A 16,499-nucleotide genomic window follows, 5' to 3' on the forward strand; every position below is an offset into this window, starting at 1 on the left:
TAATGTGAGTTTCTTCTGCATTTTCCTGAAAAAGAAAACGTAAGTATGGCGCTATAATACTTAGGAGAATATGTTTTTTTGATTGTTACAACAAATTTCTGTCGCATGACGAAATTTGTTTTGATCTGATGTTTCTATTTATATTAAAGCTAAATATTACATCAGCGTGGACGTAGTAATTTATGAAGTAATTCATATTGATTTGTTAAATTTTATATACCTATATCTTTATATATTTATATTTATAATTTGAAACATGATATTTACTGTTCGATGTGATAAAGAGTAAAAAGTAAGCATAATTTAATGATATTGATAATTTAATGAATACAACAAAACAGAGAATTTAATTGCCAACAAATGGTTTAGGATACTAGAACAAAATTTAAAGCAAGCTTTATCAATTACACAGTATTTTAACATTTTATGTAAAAATTAAAAATAGAATAATAGGAAGAAAACCAAATTTTAGTTCTACATTGAGTAATATGAAAGATATTTGTTCTTCAAATTTACCTTATTCCGAATTTTTAAAACATGTTGAATTAATTAATATCTTCATTAAGTATACACGTTCTTGCGCATATTTCTGCTTATATTAACGTTTATTCAATACATGGCTTCATAATGTTCGACTTCGAAAGTGACAGTATCTTGTTAGTAAGTTAATAAACCTAGCACAAAAGTACAAGTGTTCGCGTCACAAGTCACGAGACTATCTCCATCCACATGATGTTATCATACGTTAATACGAATCGTGAATAATTACATCAAGTTATCTTGCTTAAATTTATTTGCATTCTATGCTTGAGTAGCAAGCATGTGATATTTGCGTTAGAGTTACGCAGGCCCTGGTGCATATGTAAGTCAGTCGAATAAGTTGTTCACCGAGAACGCGTGGAAATGCCAGTGCTTTCTACGAGTCGGTTTTAAAAGATTTACAACCGACGAAAATTAGTGAATATATTCCATTTCTTGTCTACAATTAATTTATTTTTTACTTATTATCTAATTTTTTTTTTTTTTTTTTAGGAAAAAAAAAAGATTTCAAACCATTCTATCTTTTCAGAATAAAAGAATGGTCAATATTTTCATAACTTTTGTGATATATTTGCTGTTTCCAACATTCTAAAATGTTTCATATTTGTCTTGTTCGTTGTTCATATTTGTAGCATCGTATGTTTACTATTTGATATTTTGAAATCTAATTTAAAGTAAGACAGAAAACCATGCCCCGAATGCTTTTTTTTTTTTAACTTTGTTTATTAATTCCAGGTTTTTTACATATTTTTTTTACATGATTTTTTTTCCAGAATAAACGCTGAATTCTAATTGTAGGGTGGTACAGGCAAAAGTACCGATACGCGACGGTACGACGTAGCCATGCATTATTACATTCTTTTCTCTTTTTTTTTTTTAAGATTATTATTGTTAAATAAGATAAAATTAAGCCGCTGTTGCGCTGTGCTTATGTACGATATTTTAATTTATGTCCTGAAAGCCTGGACGCAAAAACAGGACAGTTCGCTAGCCTATTAGGGAGGGGCTGGGAGGGGATGGACTGGGAGGGGTGGGGAGGGGTGTTCTGTGGGATTAGTATAATATTTGTTTATCTATTTACATATTTACATATTTACATATTTACACTTTTATTCGGTGAGCGTTGCCGTTCTGTGGCTCTTTATCTTCTTGTTTTTTGTTGTGGATTCCGTATCCACCAATATTTTTTTGTGTTTTTTCTGTGTTTGTCTTCTGTATCCTTTTGGACCATGCCCCGAATGCAATATCGGCTCCTGAACATTTTTATGTGTCAGGCAAACTTTCAGAATCCCATCCGACCACACCACAGGTTCAGGTCTCCGCACATCCCTACTATTTTCATATTAACGCATATTATAATAATTTTATATTTCGAACTTTCAAATAATGAAACATCCGAATAGTGGAACATATAACAAATGGACAGTAGATGCTCGGATATTGAAAGTTCTATATTTATTTTCTTTAGTTTTATACTTACATATCTAATTAAATCATTTCTCACTCTGATCATCATGAAATTATTCAACAAACCCTGCGTGTTACTCAATCCTAAATCGTTACACAAAGGTTTATCAATTGCCACAAAAATCTCGGTATGTACATAGATTCTTCAACACGCATCACGACTCACGTCATGCCCGTTAGTTTTATGGCACAATATGCGATTTCCGTGTGTCGTACGTAATTCATAAGTACTACTGTTGAATTATCGAGAATAATTCGATACTGACGTCAGCAGCGCGTTTGCATTAAAAATTTCGAGGCTGCGTGATTCCTGGTTCGAACGATGTTGTTTAAACAATTGCTCGCCGTGAACGATAACGATAACGCGATCGACGCGACTGATTAACATCGTGTAAACTAATTATTCCTCGGAGAAATAAGGAAGCAGGTGTTGGCTGTGCTCGAAAATTGTGTTATTTTTGATATTATGATGAAACGATGACAGTTGCCTCGTACGCGTAGCATATCGTGTCAAACAATGGAAAACACGTTTGTTATTGAAAATATTTCCTCTATTTAGTCTGTTATACCAAGCGAATTTTTACGTACACATAATTATCAGGAGAAAATTGCGATGCACTGTCATTTCAAAATTTTTATTTGATAATTCTTACGATTGAAAGGAATTGATCATAAGATCATCAATTCTTAATTTTTAATTTGTTCTTTTAATAACTAAATACTAAGGTTCTTCTCCTTGTTTTATCAAACATCCCAAGTATCTTAGAAACCTATCTTTCACTCATGTAAAAGATATCGAATAATAACTGATCTCTATCGTGTTCAATTCGCACCACAATGTTATTACTCTATTTAACTTTTAATTTTTACTATATTCGCGTTCACTTTGTTACAATTGCGAAACAAAAGTTGCTTGCATCGCTAACTTCATTCACCTGACAGGATACAGAAGGAGACCAGTCATTGATAACGATTAAAACGTAACTATAGTATCATTAATAACATGATTATGTTGACGATTTCTTGGAATATTCCCGGATTGCAACGACGCGACATACCACTGTTGGTAATCATTCGCTCATAAAAATCGATGCAAAATGCGGGTATTTATTAAACATTAAGGATAATTGCGTCGTCTTTATCGCAAACGAGCATAAGCGATCGTCATTAGCTGTGTATCTGTGTCTGTTGCGTTATTCTAGAAATTTACATAAGTCAGTAACCTAGAGTTAGCGTGACGCAAGTGTTTTCCAAACATTTATAATTAAGTGTTCGAATACGCGGTCGAACTATTTATTATTATTATCATTGTTATTATTATATTCTAGCCCGCTCTGATACAGAGCATACACGTTACGAAAAAACAAATTTATTTACTTAATTTTGCTATTGCACGCCATTGATGTTATTCTATTATTTCTAGACAATTTCGTTGTAAATAGATTTATTTGTTTCTTTGTACATTTCCGTTGCATAACAAAATAAGATTCTTTTTCTGGATAAAATAGAGTGACCTCATTAGTGACCATCATTCTTCATACTCAAATGATATTTACGTTTGTTCATCAATTTAGACTTGTGCAATGATTATTTAGATCTTATAAATTATTAAATTATTATCAGTGCAATAGTAGATTAATTTTCTTCATGAACAATAAAATAACTCTCTTTCTTCCTCTCTCTCTCTCTCTCTCTCTCTCTCTCTCTCCACGATGATCATTTTACATATAAAGTAGAAATTCCATTATTTCAATAGAATAGCTGAATAGAATAGACATTTCTTATACAATATAAAGCAGATTTAACACATTAAGCATGTATTAACACATCTTTGTATGTCGTAGAAATAAATTTTAACTAATAGATAGTTCTGTAAAACGATGAGATTAATTGATTGAAATTTTAATGGAGCTGTTTATTTCGAAAGTGTTTATATGTGTATGTTCATTGAGTAATAGCAATATCAAGCGTAAATAAAAAATGGAAAATTAATTTGGGAAACAAATGTATTGGAAAATTCAAATAAATCGTTTGATATGCGGTTATAAAAAGCTTTCGAACCAATACAATCTCTCGAAAACTCAAACTGACCAAAGCCTAACAGAGCAGTGAAACTGACTACTCAAACAGAAACAGCAGCACCGTGAGATTTAACTGGCGTCGGCGAAATCACACGTGGGCGTGATTTGGCAGCCATCATCAGCGTCGGTTGCGTCGGATTAAACCGGCGCGGCGCTTCATCCAATTAGCAAGCAAGATACAATTTTTCCGCGCTCTCCTCTCAACTAATCTGTAACTCGTGGATTCATATCTGTCAAAAGCGACACGTGCTAGCTAAGATATCGTAGAATCGTCTGATTCCCCGTGTGCAAGATTTTTCTGGCGACCTTCAATCCTACACTCTCCGAAATGCGTGTATGCTACACAAATTGCTTATACACATGCATCTGTTTTTTTTACATCAAACTACCCCACTGTGTAACTAAATCATAATCACGGATACATCCAGACGTCAAGAGATGTTTCAAACCACCAACAAATCAGTCGAGGGTTGTCGAACGACGTTATTAGAAAGGTGAAATCTCTCAGGATAGCGCGTGATTGGATGCACGATTGGATCGACCCGACGCAACAAGCAAACTTTTAACCTTTGCAGGATATTTGAACGCATGGAATCTGCGCTGACGAGTATCACGTAGGTGAAAAAGTCACGAATGCCAAGAACATCGACGAGGAAGGCCCATTCATGTCTATACTATTCTTAAACTGAACCTGAAAAATATATTTCACACGAATGGTTGGGAGCAATGTCAGCTACGAGTAAATATATATACTAAAAATGTTGCGGTTGGATCGTGAAAAGAGGTAGATATCTATAAGTCAAAGCATAGATATGCAGAAATGTGTATATACATTTCAAGACTATTTTAGGGAGATCTGAATAAGAATACGATCTAATCGTTTGAAGGGGATTCTTAAAATATAGAGTTATTTTAGTGTAAGAGACTTCGTTTCTAATCCATTAAGAATAAAGGATGAAATAATGTGTATAAGTTGCATAAACGAAACATCATTGAAAAACATAAGAAAGTACTTCATATACAATATATATACACGAAGTCCTTTCCTAAGATAAGCACTTTACTAAAAGCAGTCCTAAATGTCAATTATGTAAAATAAAGCATTAAAATCGGCATTATAAATTATCGTTATACTTATTTATACCGTATCAATTCAATCTTTCTCACTTACATTCTACAAAGTGAACAGACCCACGTTGATCGAAAACGCCCACGATTTCCTTGGAATTGTTCATACATGCTAGATCCATGTAACTTTTGGCTTATGCATTTTTTTATCAACCAACGCGAGGATGCATACACACCAAGACTTTCGCTACATCCGATTACTCTAATATGATTCGTCATTCTTTGAATAATCCATGCATAAATCATAATAGGGTGGTCTCTCTTAAACAGTGTATAAATAAATCTGGTGTTTATTTTTAATATTTAAGTTTAACTGCTTGTATCATCCGGCTTCTTATATAGCCGGATATATTGTATTGTAACCAAATACAGATTTGTCTCATTTCCAAATATTATAACTTATAACAAATATTTTACTTTGAATATTTTTCCATATAATTTTTGCATATTATGCACATTTTGTATATTTTTACACGTTTAGATGTCCCATAAATGTATAATTATTGTTGGTAAACTGCAACTGGATGATCAATATTCTTTACTAGAGGAGTTCGTAGAGGAGAGAGATTAAACTTTATTTATATTGTAGTTTATATTATCGTATGTTTGTAACAATGTTTTCATCAAAACTGATGAGAATAAATTAAGAATCTTAAATTTAATAAAAATACACGTTTCTCGTAATACTAGTTTAGCAAATCGAAAAGAAAAACAAAAGTTGGGATCCGCGTTTTAGGCTGAATGGAAAATATCTCAAGATGTCAGTATTCGTAGTGGAAATAGTACAGTTAATATAAATATAATTTCAATCTTTGTAACGAGCACATGTGTACGAATGATACGTGCGAAAAGGGAGAATTTATTCTTTTCTTTGTCCTTTTAAATGCAGAAAACATGAAGACTATAGAAAATCGATATAGATAACCAATAATGTAACGCTGAACTGAGAATCTCTGTCGCGTCTAATCTGCAAAGGTGGCTCAACGTACGCTCGCTTATAAATGCAACACCGAGGGCGGTGACATTTTAACGTTAAAGATAAACCTACGTTTCTCTTCTTCTCCACACAATTTGAAAGGGTGTGTAAACACGTGACAAACGCCTTTCATTCTCTAGAGTTCTTGCATCCAGCTGTATTCGGAATCTGTCGGTATTCGGTTGTATACTTCTGCTTTATACAGCTAAACCTACGCAAAATTGGAAATTCAGAATGAGCAAAAAAATGATATTGTGAAACTCTAATAGCATAAAATATAATGTACTTTTAAATGAAATTTTAAAAATTTGTTTACGGAATGCGAAGATCAGTATTTCTACGCTATCTGCATGAACATTGGGCATTGGGCCTCTAGAATTCATCAGAGATAAGATTCGTTATCGTACTAACTGTTCATAATTTATTTATTAACATGTGCCCGTACACGCCGGCGCCACGAGCAGAGAATCGCTGCCCCTCTGTTGCTCGTCACAGCAAGCTTAAGCAGACACATGTATATACATACACATAGTTGCATTATTGTTAGTTGCGCAGATGGGGTTTTCTGCCTCGGCTTTCCTCTCTCCCCACTATTTCGCCGTCCGGCGATTGCCACGCTGCCCAACCCACACCGCAGTTATAAAAGGCCCCTGCGCGACCGTGGGTATCTTCAGTCAGACTTGAAACTTGACGTCGTGACGGTTTATTTTCTTCGCTAACTAACTTCAATCTTTGTACTAAATTCGTAACCGTCTGTTTTCGTCGAGCTTCGATATTTTATATTTCTGACCATTGTATCGCATCAAAGTTCGAGAATCAAGTGAAAGACAGTGCGAATACCGTTATACTTCGTCTGCCGTCCAATTTTCTCTGCGAAATGTAAGTTATACAGATTCTACACGTTACCATGCGTACGCTAATCCGCATTACAAGCGTCGCAGATTGCGTTGCAATTGTGTTAGAAAAACAGTGTGTATAGAAATCTGTGTGTAGGAAAGTTCGGACTGATGTTCGATGCGATGAAACACGAATATCGAATCAAAGTGTGATGCAGCGTTTATAATAAAGTTCTTTGGTCTTCGCTTTCTTTGTATTGGAAGATCGCACTCGACCATGCTTTCACCATGCCTTCCTTTTAAGAAAGCACGACAAGCAGCAAGATTTTCTTTTCACGTCGAACGTGTTCGTGATGTTCGTTTGCACAGAAAGTGGCAGAGTTTCGCTTTGAAAAGTAAGAATGTAATAAAAAGGGTGGTTTCACCGCGGTGAGGGGAGGCAGAAGCGATACATGCAAAGAAAGCGAAGAAAAGAACGTAGCGTGGGAATCAATACTCTGGACGTTGAGCTGCGTGACTAACTTCAGATTGCTTCTTCTGTCTAACGCCCAACAGTCGTGTATCGACGAAAGTTTTGACCGTTTCATGTTGGCGATCTAACTACTATTGCCATACAAACTTTCTCAAATGCTATAATAGCAAAGTTTCATCATCAAAATATCGGGATTTTGATATTTATAATTATCAAAAAGAAAAGAAAAACGTATTAGTTCTTTAACGATTTTCGATTATAACGTTGGTACTGTTCCGAGAGTTTGAAATGTTTGCGTTGCGTGTTTCGGTCGACGAACGGACACTCGGGTGAGTGGTTAATTTTGCGAAGAATTGTCGATGGACGATGAACGAGGTCATACCTCCATGTTACTTAGTTCGTTTGTTTGTGCAAAGGCTCGCTGGAAACCCGTTACACCAGTGACGGCGAATTCCAGAGGTGGAATTTTAATTTCTCAATCCTGTTAACGCTTCGTTACATTCCTGACCATTTCGTTCATACAATGTTTCTTCATACATTTCGTTGGTCGTTTTAAAAACGTAAAATGCGGTAATACAAGGAGGGCTAACTTTGCGTTTAACAGTATTGCTCTTATACCTTTAAAAAAAATTTATAGTAAAATTTTCCGGGTTATTACACGTCATATTTTTAAACTTAAATTACATTTGTCATAAATTCATCAATCTTTCTTATTTGATTAACTGAACATAGGGACAATTAAATTCGTGGTTCAAATTTATATATGTAGTTCAAAGTGACCTTTGCTCATTATTTCTCATAAAATCTGCTCTACCTGGAATTTCACGAAGATCATATCGTCCGGTTTCCTATCGTAAAATATTTTAAAACACAATTAAGTTTTCTGTTTTCACTTTAATAAATATTTGCAAAGGCTATAACTTACATTTTTCTTATATTAACTGCTCGTTGGAAGCCATGATGTTTGTAATATGATGTATATTTCTCTTACCAGGGAAACTTTTGATTCTTTATGCAGCTGTATCTTTGATTCCGTTACCGTATTTAGTGTTTGTTAATTGAAGAAGGAAACTGTATCTTTCTATCTCTTTGTGCACTGCTCGAATATTATGCAACCGAAGGGTCCTTGCAATGTTGCCACTTTGCGACAATTCAAACGTTGCAATTATATAAATTCAGTGTAGTTTCAATTATTCTCTTGTCACGCGATCAACGTGGACGTTTCATTTCACATAATTATTATCTGTATATAGCTATCCGTTCATCATCTGTTCTCGTGATTACGAAAGTTTGTTTGGTTAACTTATTCGTTGTTATCAAACCATTTTAATTCAATGATCTTTATACAATATAAAATATATTTAGATACATGTTAAAGGCTATTACATTAATATTTTTCCATTGATTAAACATGCGACATATGCAATCGATAAATAAAGCTTTTTTGCCGTGTTCTGTTTTCAAATAGAAAATCGTAAAATGAAGATATATCAATTAAATTTCGTGTATAAACATGTATTTCCGTTCTGTATATCGTAGTTGAAACGACCTGATTCCGCATTCGCTCCGTAGCCATGCATCCGCGTGGGAGTTTAGCCACAGTAGTCGACGAGGTCGATCGATATCTCGAATTCAGTCTCCCTCCCCTTGCATCCCGAGAGACTGTCACGACCTCGAGGGTTGTTGGCCTCGTTTCAACCCCTCGCCGGAACGCGAACGTATACATGTCTGGAGACAAGTGCTGTTCTAAATAAGACATCAATTGGACAATAGGAGATAATGGTTTTTCCTCAATTAATTATGAATAATTTTACAGGAGCTGATGAATATTCACAAAATTGATGTTATGTATAGATATATTTGATGTATAGATGTATGTATAGATGTATAATTGATGTTATTGATAGAGATAAAAAAAGGTACATTTGTAGGCATATAGTATTGATATAGTACATCTATATTGTAGTGATACAAAATTGTGTAGTCGTAAGATAAAGTCAATGAGAAAAGATTTGATCGAAGAATAATTATTTCAATAATTTTTAATAATTGTTTTAATTAACTATTTCTTGTAGAATTATCAGGAAATACGCAAAAGAAAATAATTTTGACGGCTTTGAAGCGTAGAAAGATCAAACTAAACGAGAGATTCGAGTCAACATTTAACAAAGAATTTTGTTCGCAAAAAATATTCAATAAGCAACTATACAACTATCGATTTGATGAATTTTATTTAAATAATGAGAGAATAAAATAAATTATTCTAAAGTAAATTAAATAAAGAATAAAATAAATAAAATAAAATAAAAATAAAGAAAGATTCCTTATATCGTTGCTCGACAAATTTTATCTTCGTTAGTTCGAGCGTTATTTCGAATGGAATCATCTTGAGTCACTATATACGCAATCACAGACGACGAGGGTGAAAAGCCCTTCACGGGTCACGCACTTAGGTTAGCCTTTTGCGCACTTGTGAAAGAAGTGGAGAACAGCAGCATACCACATAAAACATACATCCGCTTCCGCTTCTGACGTACATACATACTACTGGGTACGTGTTTCCTTTAAACAACGTAGGAGAAAGAATTATGAAGAATGAACGAAAGAACATTTTCGAAATGAAACAAATTAAACGTGAGAATCTGTAAAACGAGAAAAGCTTCTTTATTCTTTTTGTTGAAATGAATAATCATGAATATTATACACCAAAACATTATGCATAATATATAATATGTTAGAAAATTTAATTTAGTAGTTTGATATTTTAATTACATAAAATAGCACAAAGGGTCAAACAGAATTGGCTTCGTACTCGAGGACGCATTTGAGTTCGAACGTAGCCAACGACCTCAGACTACTTTGGTAGCCGCATAGTGTCCATACTGCCATTACTTGCACACCTCTTTCTTAAGGCTCTTCTATTTTGGTCTATCGATAGAATAAAAATACATGATCACATGGAATGGTGCCTCGGCTACATCTCGGGATACCTGGCTGCAGTTCGCAAGCCCTGTTTTCCTCTAACATAACTCTAAACTAATGGCCTGAAAGAGGTGAAAGCAAAAACTAATGTTAGAGTCTCGTCACGTGAAGAGAGTAAAAGGCGGCAAAGTGGTTGGATTTTCATTCACGGCGATGTTTTAACTCATTTCGTCAGCCTGCCACCGTGACTTTTCAAAGTTTCCTTATGTCAAATAGTCGAAAATTTATGGAAACCGCGTTGGGGTACGTTTACTCACGCACGTGAAGTTTCCAAATCAGTTTAGATATTTATATAAAGTTTTCCTAGAAATTTTAAGATAATCCTCTACATTTTTGTAAAGATACGCATACATATTAATATCTCTAGAACTGTATTTTATACGTACGTTTTTAAGAACTTCTTCCATTGTTGTAACGATTGAAATTTCGTAAATATTTGCAATTTACTTATAGTCAACATATAAAATGAATTTATGAAGAATTAAAAATCTCAAACGTAACATCCGTACCTAAAGAAATTCTATTTAATGCGTCATAATATTGTTATAACAAAATACGTCATAAATAATTCGATTACATACTACGTCATTATTTTATCGCGTAACCGTTCGGTTCACGAGTATATTCCCGACTACGTCATATTTACGTTTCATTGGAAATTTCAGCCACGACGGAGTTTTCTGCATGAAAGTGCTTTGATCCAACACCACGTATCGAAAATAGGACCTTCAATATTCGAATTTTAATGAAGAAATCATTTGTGTAAGCCACACGTACAAATTATATTTATTTACAGCATTTATCTAATATGTATTATGAAAAAACAATAATATCGGTGTTACTACTAATAGATATAACGTCCTTTTATTTAACAATTATTTTTGTTAATAGCAGAGTTAAACACATGTTTTTGACCGATACGCGTGAAAGCTTTTCATAATAAACTCAAACAGCACGCATATGCCACGTGGTATTTTGCACAATCGAATAAAGGTTCAATTTGTAATTGTGAAATAGGTATCATATAACGAAACAGATAATTAATTTTAAAATGACTTGTAATGACTTTCATTCACATGTAAATACGCGTTTCCCGCGTGTGGTAAAAGTATTCATGACTAAAACAGTGAAATAATCATGTAATAAAGTCAACGTTTTATTTCGAGCGAGTTTTGTGTCGGGCTTAAGAGTATTACCAAAGTAAAATATTTCAGAAATGATTATTTAAAAGGAAATCATCGGTTTTATTTCAATGGCATCAAATAAGTTACCAATTTTCTTACCTTGCTTTTCTTTTCTAAGAATAAATCAAGGCACTTGCGTGGCTGTTTGATAATGAAATCCACCACGCATTGTCAGTGTGTCAATGATAAAATCCTTGGCATTCCCTCATGACCTTGTATCCATACTGGGATCTTATTTTAGAATTATTGGCGTTATAAAGTCCTTCCTACATTGATTTTTTTATCGCATAATATAACGACTTTTAAAATGGTACATTCTGAAGCAAAGACAGAATGGCACAAAATATATCAGATTATTCTTTAAAGTATTTTAAATTTTATTTGCTCATTCTCCTGTATTTATACAGATTTTCTTTGCATTATTTTGGCTTCTATTGTACCACCAAAATTATTCTCACGCTGCTATTTATTCATATATGCATATACTTAATTTCTCTATAGTTATAAATTTTAGTTTTGTAAACCATCAACATATCCTATACCGTATGCGATACCTTCACTGCTCTATTGACAAAGAAATTGTTTCCGTGTAAAGAAGTATAGCTGTAAAACAAATTACATAATCTATTACGTCGTGGAATCTCGGATTGGTCAAAATAAAGGATTCAGACCATGTACTGCGATCGTTTGGCTTTCTTTTCTCACGGGGAAAGTAAAAGTGATTATTTCGTGCCAAGGTGAGAGATCGACGGTGAAACTTATCGTGGATGTCCTTCGCAATTCGCGTTCGTGTGTTCCACATACTATATTCGTTCGTCAACTTGAAGACCTTTCCTACCAACGGATTTCCAGCGAGCCTTGTTTATATATTGTGGAATTCTGTCGGGGATTCCTTTCTTTCACGTCCTTGATCACTCCCTTGAGTACATGCTAATTAATGTGGATTCTCTTTCTATTGCAGTTGTAACGCATCAAAATAACAACATGTCTGTAACCACATCCGTGCAACCAGCTACTGAGAGTCTTTCTCGCCACGGGTGAGTTGCTTTATGACTTTTTGTGCATCGTATTTTATGATAAACAGAATTGTGCAAAGTGTAGCAGAGACAAATATGTTTATATGCAGTTCATTTATTTAGACAGAACAATTGCCGATAAGTTTAAAAAAATAGGGAATACAAGGTTTTTGTATTTGTTCGTCTGGTTCCAAATCTTTTCTAATTTAAGTTATGCATCGCGATATCATATCCCATGGAAGCGGAAACCGATACATTTTTAAAACGACTACGTCTTTGTGGCTTCGTTTATTCGATCGATCCATTTTTTACCATTGCCAATTTTTTGGTGAGTCAGCCAAGCAAAGCAACCAATAATGCTTCTGATTTCCACCGAATGATACGTGCCTATACAATACATATGCAGTTTAAATATATTCACATAATTCTTCCCTTATAAATATTTTTAACATCGATCTGTTGTTTTTAAATGAAACTACATACCTTTATCAATGTTAATTTATTAGGTATATATATCACGGTGCACTCGAAAATATTTGTGAAATATAAATTTGAATAATAATCTATTTATTCAAGGTTGAATATAAAGACAGAACATAATTGAGGCATATGAATATGTTTTTGCTTATTAAAAGCTTTTTGTTTTATCATAGTGATTTGAAAATAAAAGAAAGAATTTATTCTTAACAAGTACCTCAGATATAATTATAGGGAATGCATAAGTTTATCAAGGCGAAAGCTCCTATGTGATAATATGATCGCTGTAGGAGGTATAGGATATTTACTATATCATAATGTAATTCACTATTAAAAAGAAAGTGAAATTTGTACAACTTCGAACAAGAAACATTTGTTGTGTCATAATTTGATGACAAATTCGAAAAATGTCATTCGTGCTATACAAAACCGACAAGGATGACAATACGATATACAACTTCGTTTTACGTTTTTCACATGTATCTTCATAACTTTTTATAAATATGAATTTAATACAAATTTGAATATTCTACTAAATATCACATGCAAAATTTATTTATATTCTTAATATCTCAAAAAAAGTAGCCAACATGTATTTAAACTGAACATGCTGTATTTACACATACATTACTGCGTTAAAAACAGCAGAATCTGTAAGAGAGGTTTATAGAATTATTATTGTTAGCGGTATGTTATCTCTCTCTCTCTCTCTCTCTCTCTCTCGTTTTTGCATAATGCAACGACGTGCCCACGACATCTGTACCTGTTACGCTACTGTACTAGGAAACCACGAAGGACAACTTTAGCAAAGGAAATTGTCGGATCACTCGTAATAGACGCTAGATTTCAACCGATACTATTGTTCTGCTGCGTTTTATTTTGAGGCTAGTAAAGTATTGCATAGTTTCGTACAAATCATTGTTGCAGTTTATTGTTTGTATGTCTAGAAGTAAAATATATTTTCTAACATTTAGCTTTCGTGCATGCCTTACAACAAGCTGCGGTAAACATAAAGAGTCATGTGTGCTATGCATTGTTTTGTTATTTTTGAACGATTTGAACAATCTTATGTCTGACTCTATAAAGATCTAATTCTTTTGTTCTCTATAACGGACTTTGCAAATTTAGTTATTTATCTTTCTGTTATATTGATCTTCTACCGTCGTGTCAATTTAATATCAAGGGATAGATTAGGTTCAGAAAATGAGAGACGTGGGAGGATTATATGCAACGATAGTTTGTAGAAGAAAATAAGGTACCAAATCGAAAACTTTGTTACCAATTATATCTGGAAGCCTTGACTGTGTTATCTGGACAAGAAGAAGATCAAAGTCAGTTCCCTATTGAAAAATATTTTATCGTGGAATTCCTATGAATGTTGATACAGATTATTTATATTAAGCAAGGAAAAATACTAGCAACTTATAAATATACCAAAAAATTAACGAATATTAAAAGTGTTTCAAAGTAGAATTTAAATGTTTAGGAAAAATTGATCGAACAGCGTGTCGATAAAATGAATGGTATTTTCTCTTCTCTTCTTTCTCTTCTATATTTTCCATTTTTCTAAATTTTTTAATTTATTTTCATGTCCAAATTGCTGATTCAAATGCATGCTGTAGGAATTTCGAAAGACCGTTATTGACGGATTATTCGAGTATACAGAGTATACAGGGAGAGAAACCTCGACCGACATTCGGATCCGGATCTGATTTGCTTGTGAGACACGACTACTTTTTCAAGCAGCAATTAAATTATTTGGGTCGTTTGTAAATTCTTTATGTTTTGAATCTCGCGTTGAAAATATGAATATTTTGGTGGGATTTCGATGGTAGATTAAATAATGCCAAACGAAATGTAGTTGGTAAACTGTTTTCCGAAGACGATGATGAATTTTCACGAAAAGAAATGATATCTGCGCGTAAATTTTTTCAAGAATTCTCTAACCAAGCACTCGGTTGCAACATCCTTATAAATTCAATTTAAAATTTCTTAAGGTTACCACTAACTATTTTAACTCATGACATTAAACGCTTTAACTTAACTTCGTGCATTGTTTTGTTCAGAAGTTCATAAGACTTGTATCCACATGGTATATACCATGAAGTATTTTACAGTGCGTTACTTAGTTTTGTCGCAATTAATTAATACTTGGCGCCAGCCGGAAATTCTCGAAATTGCTGCGCAAGAGAGAGAGAGAGAGAGAGGCAGACGTTTGATCCTTCAGTCTACACAGCCACGTTGATTCCCGTTTAATGAGTGAGCTGCATATAGAAGTTCGTTTCATATTTTTGTACACTGTTCGAAGGGCAGTCAATGATACGAAATGATTTTGTTTGTGTTGGCCTATCTGAATGCAATAGCCTCGAAAGAAGTGAACAGTACGGAGTTTACAGCGTAAGTCAATAGATTAATCTGATGTCTTAGATCGTCGCGCCAGTGTAAGGAAGATAAGAAAAAAGAAACTTACGGGAAACCCCCGTCAATACATTAACGTAATATTCAAGTTAATGAACATATTTCATGATTGGAATGGAATCAAATGATTACATTTCCATAATTGCTTTGTATGTAAATTAAAAAAAATTTGTTAGCCTAAGTACGTTTGAAATGTATACGTGATAAATTAAAATCTAATTTCGGTGGGAAAAATCTGAATCAGAACATTATAGCACAAAAATTGTTATTGCTAAACATAAATTAAGAAAGTAATAATTTCTAAATTATAGAACGTTTGTATCTCGTACATTTTTATCTTATATTCTTATCAATTCATCTTATTGATTATACTGGTTTATATTTACACGATTAGTGCCGTAAAATGACTACATATCTATTGTTTTAAGATTCGTATAAGTTGATAAAAAGATAAATGGTTCACGCATTTTATAAAGGACATAAGAAAAAAATAATATTTGATCTTAACATACATTTCATCGTTTATATTTTACTGCATTTAAAAACGTATGAATATTTTTAGCATAAACTTTAGGTATACCAAAAACAATAATTTAAGTTTTTATTGCATAGTTACTCTTTTTATTAAATAATAACGGATATTTACACCATTTTCAAAATCAATTAAATTCATTTATTCTTGATCAACTATAATTTCATGTAAGTGACTTATACGTCACTTGACGCCAGAAATATGACCTATATTCAAACGAGTCATCCCAATATTGCAACCAATCTTTGCATAAAATGCAAACAACTGTTTTCTAGTTTTATCCAGTTCTCATCTTATTTTCTTCTCCTGGATTCCTTGAAAAATTCTGAAGTGTTAGAGCCCATATGAGTTCGTAGTAGAAAAGAAAAACAGTAGAGCTCGATTTACCGA

General features: G+C 33.3%; 1 protein-coding gene across 5 annotated transcripts in view; it reads left to right on the plus strand.

The window, feature by feature from the left end:
* Window positions 1-16,499, plus strand: part of LOC126916162 (protein pinocchio) — a 58,148-nt gene that overhangs the window by 34,668 nt on the left and 6,981 nt on the right. For all 5 annotated transcript variants that reach the window (XM_050721657.1, XM_050721658.1, XM_050721656.1 and 2 more), the window contains one exon: window positions 12,628-12,703. In XM_050721657.1, the coding sequence (XP_050577614.1) occupies window positions 12,628-12,703 (76 nt within the window). The remainder of the gene's footprint in view (window positions 1-12,627; window positions 12,704-16,499) is intronic.

Source organism: Bombus affinis, chromosome 5 (genome assembly GCF_024516045.1).
Source record: "Bombus affinis isolate iyBomAffi1 chromosome 5, iyBomAffi1.2, whole genome shotgun sequence".
In the NCBI taxonomy this organism is placed as follows: Eukaryota; Metazoa; Arthropoda; class Insecta; order Hymenoptera; family Apidae; genus Bombus; species Bombus affinis.